Raw genomic sequence first — 22,107 nt, 5'->3', positions numbered from 1 at the left:
ATACTATTAGAAACAATAACAAAAGAAATTCAAAAAACAATTATATTGCGAGTATAAATCGTGTTTTCGTGGAATCACTTAAAACTAGCTTACTAATTAATTCTATGGGTTCGTGATTATCACGGCCCCAAAAAGTTTCCTAGTGTGTGTGTGTATATATATATATATATATATATATATATATATATATATATATATATATATATATATATATATATATATATATATATAAAGGATTAATTGTGAATGGCTAAAAGGTTGCGAATGTGAGAATGAATATGAGCCAATCATTCGATAAGGGTATCAAGGTAATTTTGTTTTATTATTAAGTAATTGAATATATGTTGCGATTATTGTTTTTTCAGTAATCATGGGATAAAAAGAGAAGGTTTCCATAATATTAGAAAATACATTAAATGAAATAAATCCCCATTCAACAAAGCAACTACGATTCGTGAAGAATTAGGAATCACGACATTCACGAATAGGTATCAGGGAATTGACGATTGATTCAGTAGTCACAATTGAGATTATATACATTACGTTATGGATATTTTGTTGTAGTTGAAATTGCTTAACTCATGAATCAAATGCATTGTTATGTCAACACTAGCAATGAAGATGATGATTGGGATAATCTGAGTAATGACAACAGTATAAACACTGAAACCGATTGTGAAAGTAATATTTATAACATATTTTCGACTTTGTTTTAACGTAGAAGTGATGATCAATTGACATATGTTTTTTGACAAATAATATGTTGAATGACGGTTAATATGAGTCTGAATCTATGATCTATTATTTGGGTTTTATTAATTGTAGCATGCTAAATGAATTGATTTATTGCTTCAGAATTGTAGGTGAGTTGAATGATGATGTTGTTTTGGTTAATCATAAATAATTTGTAAAAAGTTTCTATTGTATTCTAAGTATTGTTAATAAATAATAGTCGTTCAATCATTCATGATGATGTAGTTAAAAAAAAAGACTATCTTATCAACTGATAATTGCATTTAGTCATCTCTTATTTACAGTAATCAGTTGTGAATATAAAATGTATTTGTGATTAGTGAATAATATTTACCTCAAATGTAGAAAATACACAGAGCAAGCAGTAACAAATTCTTCTATATTAAAGTTAAAAATTATGTAGATATTATGCAACCTAGTTAATCATTCATGAATTTGATGTAGTCTTATTACTTAAATCATGAGAAGTTCATATAAAATTAAAAAAAAATGTGATAATTATATATGTCATTTGTATTTCGATGTTATGGTAGGTGATGACACCGATTCCGAAGATGAATCTTACAGTAGTAATATGGTTGATTCTCCTGGAGGGAAAACAAAATTATGACAGCCAATCGTCCCAAAAGAATTTATACCAAATGAAGAAGCAACTTTTGAATCAATAGAGGTTGGTATTGAAATGTATAGAATACAGGTAGACAAAGCAGGATTCGACATTTCCGTCTCGACAAACTTCTAAGTGAGGCATATAGTAACATGGAATATTGTATGGAGACTTTTAAAGATGATAAGGAAAAATTGTTAGAGCTTGTAGCGACCACTCGAATTATGAAGAAGGCGGCAATGGAGATAGCAAAGTCAAGTGGATCACCTGCAAACAAATATAAAGATACAATAATAAAAATGTTAGGAGTAAAACTTCCAGATAGTAAAATTTCATGCACCAACTCGCATACGTAACAAAGGTAGTGGGACAAAAAAAGAATTATGAGTGCTAGTGAAAAAGCAGCTTCATCCTTAAAAACGGCATCAAGAATTTGCACATGATGCTGATAACATAGTCATATGATTATAATAAAGAGAAATTACATGAGTTCTCAATGAAAGGCATAAAGACTACAAAAAAAGCACTAGCTAGAAAAAACCCTAATGATCTAAAGATTAAAGAGCCCATAAACAAGTGGGCTAATAATATATAGGCTAACACCCCCCCCCCCCCCGTCAAACTCACAATGCCACAAAAATAAGCATTGAGAGTTTGTCACATATGAACCGAAACCAAGATGCCGATAGAGTCTTCGTAAAAATATCCGCAAGCTGCAAGATTGGTGAAACAAACAGAAGCGGTATGGTCCCGAGCTACAGGTGATGACGAGTAAAATGACAATCAATCTCAATTTGCTTCGTCTGCTCATGAATAACAGAATTATTTTCAATTTGTATCGCACTTTTGTTATCACAATGCAAGGGAGTAGATGAAGAAATATGAACTCTCATATCCGCACACAGCCACCGTAACCAAATAATCTCACATGTAGTTACAGCCATACCACGATATTCAGCCTTCGTGGAAGATCTAAAGACAACGTCCTGTTTCTTGCTCTTCCATGAAATGAGAGACTCTCCAAGAAATATGCAAAATCGAGTGGTGGGCTTACGATCATGGTGATCACCATCCCAATCAGCATCACTATAGGCACGTAACTCAAGAGAAGATGTTGAGGGAAACAAGAGGGTCTGAAATTGAGTGTCACGAAGATATCTCAAAATACGGAGAAAAACTCCCCAATAAACAGAGGTAGGGGCAGTAACAAACTGACTGACAACATGAACATCATGAGCAATATTTGGACGAGTAACTGTGAGATAGACCAAACTTCCCACAATAGTGCGATAAAGCTTTGGATCGGACAAAGGAACACCATCAGGAGGAGAGTATCGTGTATTGGTTTCAAGAGGAGTATCAACAGTCTGATTGTCAGAAAGGCCCGCTCGTGTAAACAAATATTTAGTCTGAGAAAGAAGATACCCTTTCTTAGACCAAGCTACCTCAATACCTAAGAAATAACTCAGCAATCCTAAATCCTTTATAGCAAATCGATAAGCTAGATCATGCTTCAAAGACTCAATACCACCATGGTTATCACCCATAATAATCCTGTCATCCAAATATAAGGACAAAAGAATTCGTCCTACACTAGAGCATCTAATAAACAAAGCAGAATCGTGATTACTCTAAACAAATCCAAGATAGGTAATCACTGTGGAAAATTTCTCAAACCAAGCATGGGGGGCATGCTTGAGACCATACAATGCTTTGCGAAGCCGACAAACCTCACCCGACCGGTGCTGAATTCTTGGGAGACGAGTCATATAAACCTCTTCATGGAGGTCGCCATTCAAAAAAGGATCAACATGCAGAAGATCGGACTTCGTTACATTGTAGGCTATAGCAGGAATCGAGTAGAAAGGAATATGTTTTGAAAAGGTGACATGTCGGGAAACATATAACTTCTGACTCACAGGATCATAGCAACAGTATCCTTTCTATCCAATACCATACCCCAAAAATACACAAATAGCAGATTTCGGCCCCAACTTGTTCCTCTCAACATGAGGACAAAGAACAAAACAAGTACATCCAAAAACTCGTAAGGAGGAGTAGCCTGGTAGATGGCCATATAGCTTCTCTAAAGGAGACATTACTGAATCCAATGAAGTAGGGATATGATTAATCACATACATGGCAGTTAGGACTGCTTCTCTCCAAAAGGCACTAGGGACCTGCGCAGACAGGAGCAATGAGCGGGCAATCTTAACAATATGATGGTGTTTTCGTTCTGCTTTACCGTTTTGCTGAGGTGTGTTAGTACACGAGGACTGGTGTATGGTACCATCAGAAGCAAGTAACTGAGTAAAATCATTAGAGGTATATTCACCTCCTAAGTCATACCTGAAGCATTTAATCACATCCGAATGTTGAGTTTTAACAAGTGCTCTAAAATTATTGTAAGTATCAAAGAAATCATATATGCATTTCATAAGATAAAACCATGTATATCGAGTATAATCATCTATAAAAGATACATCATAGGTTGACTCACCCTTTGTGGATACTGGTGCAGGACCCCATACATCAGAACGAATAATGTCAAAAGGAGCAGTAGAACAAGACATACTTTTATTGAAAGGTAAAGTAGAGAATTTTGCCAGTTTACAACCACTACAATCAGAAATATCACAAGTGTCTAAATGACCCAAAACACCACTAGATGCTAAAAAAACTCAAACGTGATACATGCAAATGTCCTAAACGAGAATGCCAAAGATAAAACTTAGACGACAACGGACTCAAACGGAAAGAAGATAAATCAATGCTGGAGGCACCAACAATAGATACTTTGAGAACCTCCAAGATATATAGTTCCCCCACCCTACAACCAATCCCAATCACCTTCTGGGTGTGTTGATCCTGTATAACACAGACAAAATCACAAAAGAACACCCAATTACCAAACTTACATAACTGGTTGACTGAGGCAAGATTCAAAGTAAGTTTGGGAATGTAATAAACATCAGGGAGAGTGATATGAGAAATAGAGACAGACCCAACACCCTCAACTAGCATAGATATATCACTAGCAGAATTAACAGAAACAGATGACACTTGCGACAAAGAAGTAAATGACGACAAATGAGAAGTCATATGATGGGTTGCACCAAAATCTAAAATCCACAAAGATGAGGGAATACCTGATGTACCAGATAAAGTAGGACCATAATGAGACATAGATACATACATGGCAATGGGATTAGAGGCCAAAGATTGTTTGAAACTCTCAAACACCTTGGGATCCAATGCAGATGGTGGCATGTTTCCAACAGAATCTGTATCAACTTGTGGTATAGCAGCAACAACAAACTGTGGATGACGAAGGGTCCATGGAGGAGTACCAGAGGAACATGGCTGAAACTTCTGTTGACCAGACCTATTTTTTTCCCAATTGAGGTTGACCAGATTCACGCTTGTTGACTAACAATGGACACTGAGCTTTTTAATGATTTTTCTGTTTGCAGAATACACACTCATCATAAGCAACCCTTGAAGTTTGTCGAGACTGATTAGAGGAACAACAAGCACAACAGGAGCGGGAGTAAGAATAGAGGTTGCTTTAAACCCTTTATCCGCATGAGACTTGATACGAGTCTCTTCTGCAATTAACTCATAGACAACATAATCAACTGAGGGAAGAGGTGAGCGATGAAGAATTGTTCCATGTAGACCTTCAAAATCAAAACGCAAGGCCATCAAGAACTGGATCAAGCATTGTTCTTCCCTCCTAACAATGTAAGTATCCAAGTATTTTAACTCTTTAGATTCAGTAAGAGCCAATTGATCATACAGATCAGGCATAGCGGCATAGAAATCTTGAATGCTCTGGTCATTTTATTGAAGAGCAAGAATATCATTTTCCAACTGGTATTGTTTAGCAAAGTTAGACTGAGTATACAGCCTTTCCAAGTGATTCCAAACTTCCTTTGTTGTGTCATATTTAGCTAACTGCATACCAATAGAATGATTGACAGAGTTATTAATCCAAGTAATTACCTTGGAGTTATCAGTCTCCCAAGCATCAAGTAACAAATCAAAATTCTCAGTTTGAGGTATTGAGGGTTTGGCTTTAGTCCTAGTGACATAGCCCCAATATTCTTCCCACAGAGGAAGTTCTTCATAACGTAACTCTAATATGTATAATTCTTTCCATCCAAACGAGTACTGATTGACCAAAGGGAATCATCCTTTCTAGTAATGTTGACAATGAATAAATAATCACAATGACAGTATAACAATTTGAGAATGAGAGGAGTAACAAACCAACGGAAGCAATTAACCGGACAACAAGAAATCGAACAACAACAAACGAATCAACAACAACAAACGAAATTCACCAACAAAAAACACATCAATAACGAATACTAGCAACAACCAACAACAACCAACAATAAATACCATCTGCTACAGTAACCCTAAAAAACATAGTCATATAATTATAATAAAGAGAAATTACAAGGGTTCTCAATGAAAGACATAAAGACTACAAAAAATAAAACGGATATAAATACTAGCTAGACAAAACCCTAATGGGCTAAAGACTAAAGAGCCCATAAACAAGTGGGCTAAAAGTAATTAGGCTAACAGATGCAACAAGTATGTTAACCATTATGCAAGGACATGCACAGTCAGAATTGCACGAGAGAAGTCATAAAAATGTGTTTTTTTAGTTAATTCATTTAACATTAAGACTTATGGTATATGGTTACCATATTTTTAATTGGTATTCGTTAAATGATTTATCAACCCCAACCTTCTTTTAATGTTTCAACATACTCTTTTTTTCCTTTACTTCATTTTTTTATCCTCAAAATCAGATTCAGGCCCCAATAATGAATTGTTAGCTTTAGCTTTGCAACATCGATCTGATTTCCTTGTTCATAAATCTTTTTCGTTAGAACAATTCAAAATTATAATCATTGAATAAATGCATTTGATAAACAATAACTACTATAATGTAAAATTGTAAACAAACAACTACATCTGTCAGAGTAAATAACTACACAATGAGGGCCATTAACTGAAGCATTATCAAAATGATTATTTGTCCTGTTTTCAGGTTGTATCTAAACATAACTTGAATATGATTGATTTGAGCTCTGATTTAAACTTGTTACAATAAAAAAATTCTATCTATCTATCTATATATCTTATAAAGCTAACATTTTCCTTGAACCTCATGCATTTGAAACTCCCAAGACCATTTTTTCTTGAACTTCATGCATTTGAAACTCCCAAGACTATTCAACTTATACAAATTAATTTATGATTATTATAAATGATGCATTTTTCCTTTTACTATATTCATTTAAAACTCTCACTTATTTTTCCTTTCACCACATTCATTTGAAACTTTCATGGCTTTTTAATTTCTTTCTAATAATGAATATAAGTTGGCTAATAAGGTTAAATAAATATCAAACCTAAAGTGTAATAATATATAAACTAAATTTCAATATTAAAAGAATATCTTTACTGCTACTTAAAAACTTATGTTTTTTTTTTTTAACTTTTAACATATTATACTTAATTTATTAGTTTTAATATATTGTTGGATGTAAACAATTATCATTTTAAAACTACAGCTTTTGAATAATTTGTATAAAATACTTAAATTATTAATTTAAATATAACATTACAATGTCAACTTAATTATAACTTTTAGTTGAATTTACAACCCAAAGAATATTTTGTAAATAGTTAACAGTGATAAATTATAGAGTCTTTCTAATAATGAGTATAAGTTGGTTGATAAGGTTAAATAAATATCAAACCTATAGTGTAATCATTAATAAACTAAATTTAATTATTACAAGAATATATTTATGTCTTTAACTTTTAAGATATTTTAATTAATTTATTAGATTTAATATGTTGTTGTATATAAACCATTATCAGTTTAAAGCTACAATTTTTGAACAGTTTGGACAAAATATTTAAATTGTTAATTCAAATATAACATTAAAGTGTCAACTTAAATATAAATATTATTCCACTTAAAAAACCCAAAGAATATTTTGTGAATAGTAAAAAGTGATAAATTGTAGTGCTAAATGCAAAAACTAAATTGTAATATCAATTTAACTAAAATATTTTCTTAAAATATTTTTATAATCGTTAAAAGTTTTCAAATAAGTATCTTAAAATAACTTACAATAAAAATAGTTAAAAATAACTCTATATAAATGATTATATTGTTACCTTTAGCATCAAAAAACAAAGAAAATGAATTGAAACTTGTAATGTACATATGTTTGAATTCCTATTAGAGATTGAACCTTCTATTTTCTTTGCTTTCCTATTGGGCTCCTACTTGTTTTGTAGTGATTCACAGTCTTCAATTGAGATATTAATTAAAACAGGATTCGAAGAGTCCTTGGTGAACTTCGTAAAAGTTGTTTTCTTAAAAATCCGCTCACTTTTCTTTCTTACTACAATAACTAGTTGTGAAACCCGTATATTATACGGGTTGATTAAAACAAAATGTTAAATAAAAACGATTAAATGAGAAATTTATTTGAATTCGAAATTTGAAATAAATAAAAATTATGAGAATAAAGCATGCAAAAAATAAATAAATTAAAATTATTGTTTAGTTATCAGACCCGTATACTAAACATGTTAATTATAACAAAATGTTAAAAACAAAGGTTTAAACTGTAAATTTATTTGAAATTAAAATTGAAATTTAAAATTTAAAATTTGAAATTAATATCATTATGGTAGGTTTAATTTATGGAAACTAATTAATAATATATTAGATATGGAAAATGAAATAAATGACAAGTGGAAAATAAATATATCTTTAAATTATGACAAAATGACATGTGGCAAATTGAATGAGAAAAGAACATGTGACAAAATCATTCTTATTTATTAGGGTAGATATAATAAAAATAATCACGTATAAAGTCATAAAAAGGTTCACCATTAAAAACAAATTAAGCATATAGGCATAATCACATATAAAATCATATGTTTGAATCAATCATAATTATGATTATAAAAATACAAAGCATAGAATGATATTCTGTTATAGGTTGAATCAATCATAATTTTGCAGTTGAAAATAAATATAACAAACAAAATCCTCCCTAATAAATAAATTTTTTTTGTCACATTTCCTATTTTACTTCATTTGGACACATGTTATTTTTAAAATTTTTGAATTTTTTTTCCACTTGTCATTTTATTGTATTTTTTATTTTATTAAATTAAAATTTCACATTTAATAGGTATGGTAATATATATGTAAAATATTTATTCGAAAGGGTTTATATATGTAATGTATTCAATACATTAAAGCTTATTAATTTTAATAATTCAAACTTTTTCTCATTTTTCTTATAAATTCAAACATTTCAAATTATTAAAATTTTATATATATATTTTTTAAAATAAACACATGTAATACATGAGTCTCACATCTAATGCAGTATACAAGTAACTTTAATCATTATTGAAAATTAAAATGAACATAAAAACAAATATAAAAAATATGAAAAATACAATAGTGTTTATCGAGAAGATTTGTTATATACTGCATATTGGGATTCCGTTCGTCCAATCTACCAAAATTACTAGTGTCTTATTTTGGTTAAGTTGAAAATTGAAGAATGTGGGTTTGTTGTTTCCGAACAGAAAGGGTAAAGAATGTAGTGATTATGTATATATCTTTTGGTAAGTGTCTTTACTCAAAATCATAACTGGTTGACCTAATTTTGATTATCGACTATACATGAACACATCGACTTCATTTATTGTTTAACATTTCATTTGATTAAAGAAAAATACGCACGTAATTTTATTTTTCTTTAAGAAGTTGATTGAAATCGTTTTTTACCCTTTGTAATCACCGATTATATCACTATAAAAAGGGAAACTTAAAACCAAAGAAGAATATTTAGAGTGTCGTATCTCTTCCTGTCGACTTCGACATTAACAATCTTTTAGGTGAAGAAGAGTCGATGATTAATCGACGTTTCATCTCAGCAACTTTGACTCACAAACGATAATGTATTGTTTTTCAATGAATTTGCTCCTTTTTCTTCAATGTGTTTGCTTCTGATTCTTGGATTCCTACGGTGATCTCGGAAACGAGAAAATGGGTTTTATTATGTTAAAATCTAAGATATTTTTAAAAGATATAAAATCACCGATAATTTGGGGAGAGTATACAGGGATTGCTTTATTTAATTGAAGATTATGTAACTTCCTAAAATACATTTTCTGGGATTTTTATACCATTTTCTAATTTTATTTCATTTTTAATTAACCCGAAAATAGCCTATTTATCAGCCGTAGATCTTGAATTTTCAATGGTCCATAGATCTTAACTGTAATGGTTTCTTTAACATGTTAACAGTAGCGCCGGAGATTGGGTAAATCGTGGTATATATTTTGGTTGCGATGCCTTCAAAGGTATGTCTTTCTGTGAATACACGTTTTCGGTGGGGAATTGAAATTATGTTAGTTTGATTTGCCAAAACAAACGGAATAGAAAATAGAATACATAAATCCTGGGTTTCAAAATTCAAACCTATACAGAAAACTTTTGAAGACTGCAAATAGATATTCCTGCTATGTTAGGGGTACGTTTTTTATTTGATTTTCGATCTTTCTGATTTATACTCGTAACTCGTAAGTATATTTCATATTTGTTAATATAGTTTGGCAAACTGAAAAAGGAGTGTCTTCATGTAATATTGGAATAACCATTCTGTAACACTGACAAATGCATGGAAGATATAGTTCTTTTTTCTTCTTCAATGATTGGCTCCTCTTTCTTACCTTGCCTTGATGTCAAAACCATTGCTAGGGTAGCCTGTTTACTTCTTATTTAATTGAATTCGAGGCGATCATGTAATTGAAAATGTTTCTCTTACGTTCTGCTTCGTTGATGCAATGATCATTAGATAGTAGTAATAATAAAAGATTTTGTTTCAAGAAGGATGAGAAGTGTCAAAACATTAAGTAGAAGGACCTGTTTTACCACGTGTTGAATATATATAGTTAAAATCTGGGTTTGGATTACGACGTGGATTTGGATTGTTACGAAGCTAACCGAGAATCACGTCGCAGATGATACATTAAACGGTTAGAAAACACGGTCAGGGGAAATAGCAGCAAAAGTAAATGCCGAAGTCAGTTAGTTGTTTGAAGGCGAAGGTAATTCTTCTAAATAATAAGTGCATTACTATTAGTAATCTCTTGAATGACGTTATCAAACTATTACATGCTTTCAAAGTTGAAATTGCAAAATTCCCTGCTTTGATTGCTTAATGAGAAATCTTGGAATTTGTACAAGGAAACCTTTTCAGTATACCAAATGACAAACCCTACATGTTTCGTAACATCTTTTGGTGTTATTACGCATTCAATAATATATTTCATACAAATTATAAATTTACAGCCCAGAAAGAAGCGCATCAGTCGTAAGAACATGGCTATGAACCACGTTATAGATGTAGATAAAATTATAGATGTAGAAGAAGATTCATACTTCTCAGATCTGCATGCAAACGTGGATGCCCAGGAACTACAACTTCAAGAGGCCCTAATATCTTCAGCATCCAAAAGTAATGCATCATCATCATCATCAATTCCTGCAACTTCCCCACCTCCAAATAAATTAAAGAGGAAGCAGCCAATGGTGAAAGCTGAAGAAGCCACATTACACGAGCGCATTTGTGGCATTTGCATGGACACAAAAGCTCTACCAGAAATCTTTTCAAATGCAAAGGTCTGCGGTCATCTGTTCTGCTCTGATTGCATAAGCCAATATGTATCTGTGAAGATTAAAGAAAACATCGCGAAGGTGAAGTGTCCTGACCCAACGTGCGAAGGGATAATAGGACCTGAAGTTTGTCGAGATATAGTGCCAAAAGAAGTTCTTGAAAGATGGGAGGATGCTTTATGCGAGTCTATGATCCTGGCTACTCAGAAATTCTACTGCCCGTTTAAAGATTGTTCAGCCATGTTGGTGGATGATAGCGGAGAAACTGTGACATCTTCTGAATGCCCAAACTGCAACAGATTGTTCTGTGCGCAGTGTAAGGTGGCATGGCATTCAGGGATGGATTGCAAAGAGTTTAAGAGCCTAAAGAAGGATGAGAGAAATCCAGAGGATCTAATGTTGATGCAGCTTGCCAAGAACAAAAAATGGAAGAGATGCCCAAGCTGCAACTTTTATGTGGAAAAACAAATCGGTTGTCATCGCATTTCTTGCAGGTTAATTAATATATTATGGATTTTGCTTTTTGTTTCCATTCAATAAGATTGATTATTCAGGTTACTGATCACTGGTCTCTTAATTATTGCAGATGTGGCAATCATTTTTGTTATGGATGTGGAAAGAAGCACGTTGGAAGCTATGCTTGTAATATTTGATTTGCGCGTGGAATTTGTGATTTATTTCTCATTTTAAACCATAACTAAACTGATATACATTCTATTTGCACATTCTTGCTTTTTAATTTTAACCATATTGCATCTACGAAGCACAAACGTAAGAGGAAACATGTTCAATTACATGAATCACACATTGGATGCAGGGGGTTTGAGCTTATTTTTAAAGGTTTTTTAGCTTTGGGCTTACAAAAGAATTAGTGTTTGGGTTAGCTAATGAGATTAAAGTGGCTTTTGTATAAGCTTATTTTTTTGGGCTTAAGCTCTTACGAGTTTAAGAGCTTATAAAATAAAAAAGTATTTTGATTAGCTTAGGGACGAGTTATAGAACTGGAAAACCGGACCGGAACCAGAACCGGTATAACCGGAAAATGCTTAAATGGTCCGGGTATTGGGTTCCAAAATTACTCTTATCCGGGTATTTCAGGTACGGGTCCGGGTAATCCGGGCTTTTGAACCATATATGTTTAAATAACCAAAACCGGGTTTAGTGGGCCAAGGAACCGGTATAGGGTCAAAGAACCGAAGCTGAAGGAACTGAAGGGTTATCTGTTGTGATCGACATTCGACAACTCTCTTTTCTGTTGCTTGACGACTCTCTTTTCTCTGCTCGACATCAGAAGGATCCTCATATGTTGTGATAATCATCAAATACATTCAATCTCGTTTTTTTCCCTTCTCTGGGATCGACGTCAACGACTCTCGTTTTTTTGGCCCTTATCTGTGATCGACGACAACAACATTTCTCATCTGTGTGATCGACAACATTCATCTCGTTTTATTTTTTCTTCCATTCATTCCCAATTGAACTTCAAATCAATCTCCTACACTCAATTAAAGAACAATGGTGGACAATTGGATAGATAACAATGAAGATACATAAGTAAGTTGTCAAGAATTTTGATTTCATATGTTATGAAGTTTGTGTTTTTCTATTGTGTTTCAAGATTAATGTTAACATTCAAATATTATGTTATGTAATGGAATCAACTATTGTGATATTTGTGTTTCAATCGCAGCCTTGTCCAGGAATGTGAAATGTTAAAAGGGCAAAATGGTTATTTCATCCCATTCAAATGAATTAAGTCCCGATCTTGATTTTGTGCACAAAATGCAACTTTTCTTTCTTGAATCCATAGAAAAGAAAAAAAAAGTAGAAAAAACACGTTACATATGCTTATCAATGAGTAACTAACAAAAGAGATCCTTAGGCTGGAGGGAGTGGTGCCACAGGAACCACACTCCCTCCTTTGACATGTAGGAGCCACATCATTTTTACCACACAAAGTGTGGTTCTTTACCACATCTAGGGAGTGGAAACCATGGTAGAGAAAGAGAGAGGTGAGAGAAAGGAGAAGAGAGAGAAAGACACATAAATAAAGAGAGAGAAGAAGGAGGGTGCGGCAATTTTTGGGAGTGGTGTGGCCAAACCGCACCCAAAACCGCACAGGGAAGATGGTGTTACTGCCTATGTGGCATTGAGTGCGGCCTAAACCGCACTACACTCCCTTAAGCCTTAGAGATGGCTTAATACTTTCAATGTCATTTTACATTTTTTCTTTAAAGAATCCCATTTAGAATATTCTTGATTCCAAAACAATCAATATACAGAAAAAATAACACTAACTTGGTTTTTAATTTTTCAAAAATATGTTATTGTTTTTTAAATAAAGAGACTTCATCAGCCTATTTATTTTTTACTTAATAGACATAATTTAGTCGAGTATTTTATATAAGTGACTACTGAACTATTTACTTAATAGACATAATCTTAATTGTCATGTATTGTAGGTCAAATTTATGAATCAAGTTCTGTTAATTTTTGTGGTTGAAGTATGGATGAGAGTTAATTGTCATGTATTATAGGTCAAGTTTATGAATTAAGTTGTGTTATTGTATTTTTATTATTATCTATTGTAGCTTGATGATGAGGTGTTTGTTGACAACACTCAACAAGAAATCAATGAGGAACCAACACAAAAGAGAAAAAGAGTAGGGAAAACAAGGGCCGATTGTTGGAAATCGTTTGAGAAGATTTTTATTGATGGAGTTCGCCATGGAAAGTGCAAATGGTGCGAGAGGGTTCTCAAATCCGAAAGAAATAATACTGGTACATCTAGCATAAATAAGCATGTGAAAAATTGTAAGTAAAACCCCGACAATTTGGAAAAGCAACCAACATTATAATTTAAAAAAGAACCATCGGGGGAGGGTAGTGTAAGCACTTGGAAACATGACGACAAGCGAATTAAAAAGGCTATGTTGAATTTGTTTGTAGTGGGTGGTCTACCTTTTAAGTTTGTAGAAAATGAGACCTTTACTGAATACACAAATGCACTAAACGGGAAGGTGGTTGTACCTTGTCGAACAACAATTTCAAAAAACGTGTCCCTTTATTATCTAGAAGAAAAAAAAAGTTGGTAACATTGTTATGTAATCCCCTTAACACGGTTCATTTGACCACCGATTGTTGGACAAGTCCGAGTAAAATGGTGCATTATATTGTCATTACCGCACACTTTATCGATGATAATTGGGAGATACACAAACGAATAATCAACTTTAAAGAATTAGATAGTCAACGGGGGGAAGATATCGGGCAAGAAGTGTTGAAATGTATTCAAGGGTGGGGTATCAAGAATGTCATGACTTGCACGGTTGATAATGCAAGTTCTAATGACAAGACAATAGAATTTCTAAAAAACAAATTACCAAACTTATACAATGAAGGAAAACACTTTCACATTAGGTGTATGACACACATTATCAATCTAATTGTGAAAGATGGGATGAATAAATAGATGAGAGTGTTAAATGTTTGCAAAATGTGGTAAGATATGTTAGAAAGTCCACAAAAAGGATTGCCCTATGTAAAAAGTGCATGAAAGCCGTTGGGATGGAATCAACCAAGTTTTTGTGATTGTCTCACTCGTTGGAAGTCAACCTACGACTTATTGAAGATCGTGGTGGATTTAGAAAAAGCTTTCTACGAGTATGACATGAAAGGTAATTTCTTATTCTATTCTATAGCTTTTTTTTAATTTTTTTTTTATTTTCTGAATTGTTGCTGAATTTTTCGTTAGATTTAAACTGTCATATCTACTTCGTTATAAGTCCGTTCGGGCTGATTTTTTTTTTAAATGTAGTTCATTGTTTTACAATAGAGATAGACTCCAAAAACACCTTATTTGCATATGTATTGAGTCAATCACAGCCCTCCAAAAATGAGATACTAGGTTTTTTTTTTTTTTTTTTTTTTTTTTTTTTTTTTTTTTTTTTTTTTTCTGTTACGACATTGTTGCTGAATTTTTTGTTAGTTTTAAACTGTCATATCTACTTTGTTATAAGTCCGTTTGGACTGATTTATTTTTTAAATGTAGTTCATTGTTTGGAAATAGTTGTAGTTATAGACTCCAAAACACCTTATTTGCATTTGTATTTAGTCACTTACAACCCTCCAAAAATGAGGTATCAGTTATGTTTTTTTTGTTAGAGCATTGTTGTTGAATTTTTAGTTAGTTTTAAACTATCATATCTGATTCGTTATAAGTCCGTTGGGGCTGATTTTTTTTCATAATATAATTTATTGTTTGGCAATAGTTATAGACTCCATAAACACCTTATTTGCATTTGTATTTAGTCACTTACAACCTTCCAAAAATGGTATATGAAATCTTTTTTTTTTCTTTCTAATTTTTTTGATAGATCGTTCATTTGCACGAGATATGGTAACCCCCGTGTGTGAATATTTTGTAACTTGTCGAGCAATGATCTCCTTTCTTGAGAAGTTCAAGGTCAAAACAGTCAACGACTTCAAAACCGATGGCAAATCGGTTTTTTGGGGAAATATGCGGCGTTTACAAGCATATACGGGTATGGTCGAAAAACAAACCATTTTCTTCAATTGGGAAGGATATGATAGACAGATATGAGAAGTATTGGGGCGACTTTGAAAAATTGAACGACTACATGTACTTTGCGACTATCTTGGATCCGCGAATGAAGAGAGAATTTCTTAGACATGCTTTTGAAACATTGATCAAGTACAAGATGCCAGAAAATAATCCCCTTTCCGAATTAGATATTACTGCAAAGGCTAAGTGTTTAACAAATGATATTGAAAAGAGGTTTGAAAACTTTTATAATGAGTACAATACCGACTCTAACGTACCATCTGAAACCCGTGGTAGTCAAGATGTCGTGCATATTAATGACAATGACGACTTTTTGGGCGACTATTTTGTTCAATCGGCGAACCCATTGGCTTCTAAGGAAACGGAGTTAACACGGTACTTGAACGAAGGACAAACCCAAGGTGTTAAAGACTTTGACATACTAGTTTGGTGGAAAAATAACACATCTCGTTACCTAATTCTCTCGCGGATGGCAAAAGGTATAATTTTAATTACTTGTAGATTTTATTATAAGGTAGTATAATTTAATATTATATGTTTATGTTATTAGATCTTTTGGGCATTCAAATATCTACCGTGACATTTGAGTCCGCTTTTAGTACAAGCGGTCGCATAATTGATACTTACCAAGCAAACTTATCCGCACCTATAATAGATGTCTTGGTTTGCACCCAAGATTGGGTAAGGAAATCAAAGAAGCAGATTGTTGATAACATCGAAGACATTTTTAAAGATGATGACACGACTAAAGGTAACAAACAAATTCATTTTATTATATAATAACAAAACATTGGTTATATACTCACTTTCACATTACTTTTTTTTTCCGGTATATATTAGAGTTGGAAGACACGACACGCACCCAAAATAGAAATGGAAAAAGTCGGATAGATATTAACGACTAGTTATATTCTTTTCATATAAATTTTACTAAAATTATTTGGACATGGTTGGTTCAATGTATGATTGAGATTTACTTGTTGTAATTTTTTGTTTCAATAATTTTCTTTAGAACGGTTGAAAGATTATGTGACAAATGAGTAAATTAGATTATGTGGCAAATGTGTCCTTGCATGGACAGGACCAGTCCAAAGGTTTGTAATGCCTCAGGCAAAATGACTTAATGGTGCCCCATGTTTAACAACTAATACACGCATGATATAATGATATGAATTACTTATAAATTTATTTAAAATGCATATACTTGTCCAAAAAATCCATAACGAGGAGCACCAACTAAAATGCCAATAAAAAGAAAGCTTAAAACATACTGAAGCTTAAGGCTTAGAATCTTCGATTTATAGATAATAGTTCCATTTCAAAGTTAGTGTCCAACCATTTTAAAATCAAATCGAAAAGAGCAAAATATATTGTTAATAAAAAAAAGGATTAAAACATACTAAAGCAAAATACATAGAATCTTCAGTTTAGAGATAATAATTCCATTTCAAAGATTTTAAGCATTCCATTTCAAACATAGAATCTTCAGTTTGATATCATTTGCATTTGTCTAATTTCATAAATGCTCCCAATATGCCATTTAACAAAATCATAAACAAAAATTCTATTTCAAAGATATATCAAACAAAAAGATAATTCTAATATGCATTTATGAAATTATATAAACGCAAATGTTATGCTTTTTTATAATATTCTGATTGAAAATCAAACATTATTCCATCTTAAAGTAACAAAAAGTCAATGTAGTTTACTGATCTTTTTAGCAAACTACTGGACTTAACATGTATAACAGAATTTAACTTTTGTTGTAATGTCATTTTTTGATTATTTCAATTATCAACAAATTATTAGAATTGTGAATTGGATTATCAAAAATCTATAAGGAATATCAATAAATTAATTAGCAACACCACATCATTAAACTAAAGCAAAGTGAGATAGAGAAAAAGTGAATATCAATAAATTATTAGAATTGTGAATCAGTTTATCAAAAATCTATAAGGAATATCAATGAATTAATCAGCACCACCACATCATTAAAGTGAGATACAAAGTGAAAGCCTAAAAAAAGTTGGATTAACATAAAAGGGCAGCTTCGTCTTTCCAACCAAAGGGCAAGCTTGGTCATATTCTCATTGGTTAAATTCGACTTACAAGCAAAGGGCAAAAAATCCAACTCCAGGTTGAAGAACTTAGGAGGTTTGACCTTCAATTTCAAGAAAAAAGGAAAATTCTCCCTTTCTTTGGCTCTCTCCATAAATTTTAGAATGCAATTTAACAATTTTTGAGTATTCATTTATGCTAGAACAATAAAACTCTAGAAAGATGGGCAAAAGTCTGAAAGAATAACGAGATTCGAGGACAAAGCTTGACTGAAATAAACTTATTTCTAATAACTGAAAACTGAAACACATATATCAGTCATAAAATTAAGCAAAGAAACAAAAAAGAGGCGACTTTCGGTGTTGTTTGCAAAATATATATATATATATATATATATATATATATATATATATATATAAATGTAAAGAACAAACCTAATCGTTGACCCTTAGTTTGAAAGTCCAAAGAAAGAATCATAATACCTCCCCTCTTTATGAAAGAAATAACATGAAATTAGCATGCGTGTTTTTTGCGTGGAAGAAAATGTTCGATCCCTGAATCCTCGGTATATAAAAGATAGATTCAAAAAACCTCAACGACTCCTCGGTAGTTCTCCTAGTCGGTTAGTCTCCCCGTCTTCATCGAAGAGGCATAAGTATTTTAGCTAGTCGAGGAATATTGCCACTTCTCACTAGTTTCACGTTTCGGATCGTGTACCCTTCCTGTTGGACTACTTTTATGGATAAAATTATGGACCGAATGACATATACCTTTAAGAGTTGGAAAAAATATGATGCCCTGACCAATATTGTTGCCCTGGGTAGAGGCCCAGTTCGTCCGGCCCTTGGGCCGACCCTTTGCATGGATTCCCAGTTTCAAGGTTAACGGACAAATCTTGAAATACCATCATATGCTTAACATATATGAATTGGACAATCCTAAAGGGAATACCACCAAACTCACCATAACTTCCAAAAGTGAAATCCTTGTATGAATCGCATGGGGCCACCTATTTATCTCAATCACATAAAGAACTAAAGATTTGAAATCTGGAATGCTAAAACTCAATTAAACTAATTACTATAACTAAATCATACATACTTATAAAGCTAGCATTTTTTTCTTGAATCTCATGCATTTGAAACCCCCTTTTTTAACTTTCTCAAACCACATTCATTTGAAACCCCTTTTTTAACTAATGCAACTCCAAAGTTTTCTTAATTATGATTTAACACTCAAAAGTTTTATAACTTATATTATGTTTAATTAGCATTTAGTGAAAAAATTACTATAAAAAGACTAATATTTTGTGTCTTTTGTGTTATATAAAATCTTAGATGTAAGAAGGATTTGAAGATATTGTGATTCAAAAGTTTTCATATAGTTGAAGCATTGACGATCCAAATATGATGATTTGAAGAAATAGGTTATGTTGCATCGATGGTAATTGTAATATGATTTTTTCTTTCAACCAAAACAAATGAAACTTTTCTATTCTTTCTTTATATTCAGTTTCTGATTTAATCTTTATATGTGATTTGTGTGTATTACTCAATCTTGAATATGACTCTCGAAACATCAATGTTTTGCTTGGAATATCTTTCTGATTCTTCTTTTTTAAGAAAAATATTTTGATTGCAGGTTAGTAAAGAATTGTCATTAATTTTCTATCGTTGAATGGTGTTAAATGAAGAAAGAAGATTCATAAAATGAATATAGGTTTTTTTGTTTGAGCAAAGTTGACGAATGTTAGTTTTTTCTTTTAATTTAAATGTATGTTTATGTAGCATCTTTATTTATATATTCAACCACCAAATGCTCTTATTTATTTGATTGTAGTTTTTCTATTTTGATTATGTTTATTTTCTATTATTTTTTTGTAGGGTTATCCTACACAACATATTTAAAAAATAACATAATTTTGAACATTTGATATGTAATTATGATAGACTTATCATGATATGTTCTTCATATGAAAGTAATTTATCCATATTACTACGACAAAAATTACGTATGACATTTACAAAATTATACATATTATATGTGATTTGTTTAACATGTATAAACACCTATGTATGTTATAAATTTAAAATTGAATATCTTTATGTTTAATAATTGAACGGATTAAAATGATGCATCAAAACCAATTATTTACACGAATATAATAATAATAATAATAATACATTTCCAAGTACCGCATTCATTTGAAACTCACACTACAACTCAAGAGTTTTCTAATTTATGTATATTTATTAGTTACAACTCATGAGTTTTTAACTTATGATTATTAATCAGTAATCACTAATAACTTTTTATTTTCTTTTCTTTTATAAGGTTGTAAAGTTTTGCTCATTAAAAACATTAATGTATTTGAAGAGATTTGTGATTTAAATATGAAGAGTTAATATAAGTGTTATAATAGATGTTTTAGTGTTTTATGTTATTAAAAGTTATAATGTTTATTTTTCATATTTTTTATTATTCGTTATATATATATATATATATATATATATATATATATATATATATATATATATATATATATATATATATATATTAATACAAATGTTATAATAGATGTTTTTCTATTTTTATGTTACTAAAAGTTTCAGTTCATATTTTTGTTTATATGTTTTGTTACCCGTTATATTATCATTCATTTGATATATAATTTACACTATTTTAAACGGTTTATAAAATTATCAAATAATTATATATATCACAATGACTTAAAAATTAAACTATAATGTTTAATAAAACTAATATGTTAACTATATGTTTGCTTTACTACTAACATTTTGTTTCAAAGTAGAAATATCAAATAATAATTTGATAAAAATTATTATTTTAACTATATAATTCTATTCTCGCGCAACTCGCGGGGATTCGCCTAGTTTAAAATAATATAAGTTGGAGACGATTGCATCTTTGATGAGTCAATGAGTTTTCTGGAAACCTCGTGATTGAGGTAATTAGCAAAATTCTGGTTTTTCCCGGTTTTTCGGTTCTAAACCCATTTTATCCGGTTCCACCTTACCCACTTTGATGTTTCCGGGTATTCCGGTTCTAAACCCGCTTTACCCGATACCTTATCTGGAACCGAACCGGAACCAGTTCCTATATACCGGTCCGGTTTCTGGTTCTACAAAATTCCGTTAACCGGTTCCGGGTCCAGGTTTAGACCCACTTTCATTCGTAAATTAAGCTCTTTTAAAAATAATGTTTGGGCTTATTTTTGTAAAACGAATAAAAATAACATGCTTATATTATACAATTAAGTTATGTACTATTAGCAAAAAAATAATTATTTAGAGTTGAAGATAAATATATAAATTTATACAATGAAGCCAATCCTTTGAAAAAAAAAAGTTGTTTTCATCTGGCTTATGAAAATTGGTTTATTTTTAGGTAAAATAAGTTCATAAGCTTAATTTAATAAACTAACTCAAACACTAATTTTTTCATAAGCCCAAACAATAAGAAAAAACCTTAAAAATAAGCTAAAACAAACACCCCTAAGCTTATGATCTTATTTTACCTAAAAATAAGCCAATTTTCATAAAAGAGATGAAAACAACTTTTTTTTTCAAATGATTGGTTTATTTGTATACATTTACCTATTTATCTCAACTATAAATAATTTTTTTTCCCAATAGTAGATAACTTTATTGTATAATGTAAGCATGTCCTTTTTGTTATTTTACAAAAATAAATTAATCCAAAAACTATTTTTAAAAGTGCCTATTAGCATATAAGTCATAAGCTAATCAAAACACTTTTTTATCTTACAAGCTCAAACTCTTATGCTCTTAAGCTCATAAGCTTAAGCCTAAAAAAATAAGCTTACACACACACCCCTTTAATTAAATAACAAGTAAACATGCTAACTAGCAATGGTTTTGACATTAGGGCAATGGTAACTAGGTAAGAAAGATGATTTAGATATTCTATTTTCTAATCCGTCTGTTTTGGCAAATCCAACTAAAAGAATTTCAGTTCGTGACAAAAACAAAACTTGTATTCAGCTAAAGAAAGTGAAACTAAAATTGGTGGAAATCTTTCGATAAAAATTAAAGAGCTTGGAAACTTGGGTGCTATTTCTTTATACATTATGGAAATCTTTTCAAGTTACAAGAATATGTATCAATGATATTTACGAGTCTAACCTTGCATGCAACCAGATCGTGACTCCAGTCTATATAGCAACCATCATCAACACCTAAAATATCCAAGAAACCATGTCAGGAGAAGTTACAAGCACAAAATAATCACACGAAAATATTTGTATTAAACAAAAAGTTTGATTAAATAAAATCCCTAAAACTATTAAAATGCAAAGCAAATTGAAGTTCT

The 22,107-nt window shown here is 31.4% G+C and overlaps 1 protein-coding gene across 1 annotated transcript; it reads left to right on the top strand.

The window, feature by feature from the left end:
• The first annotated feature begins 9,636 nt into the window (after nt 1-9,636).
• Nucleotides 9,637-11,837, top strand: LOC145068365 (E3 ubiquitin-protein ligase RSL1-like). Its single transcript, XM_079015325.1, has 4 exons — nt 9,637-9,790; nt 10,451-10,537; nt 10,782-11,599; nt 11,692-11,837. The coding sequence occupies exons 2-4, from the start codon at nt 10,505-10,507 to the stop codon at nt 11,756-11,758; spliced, it is 918 nt and encodes a 305-aa protein (XP_078871451.1). The 5' UTR covers nt 9,637-9,790; nt 10,451-10,504; the 3' UTR covers nt 11,759-11,837.
• The last annotated feature ends 10,270 nt before the right edge of the window (nt 11,838-22,107 follow it).

This window comes from Lactuca serriola, chromosome 1 (genome assembly GCF_051521515.1).
Source record: "Lactuca serriola cultivar US96UC23 chromosome 1, Lser_US96UC23_V15, whole genome shotgun sequence".
NCBI lineage: Eukaryota > Viridiplantae > Streptophyta > Magnoliopsida > Asterales > Asteraceae > Lactuca > Lactuca serriola.
This window is presented reverse-complemented; position numbering and strand designations above follow the sequence as displayed.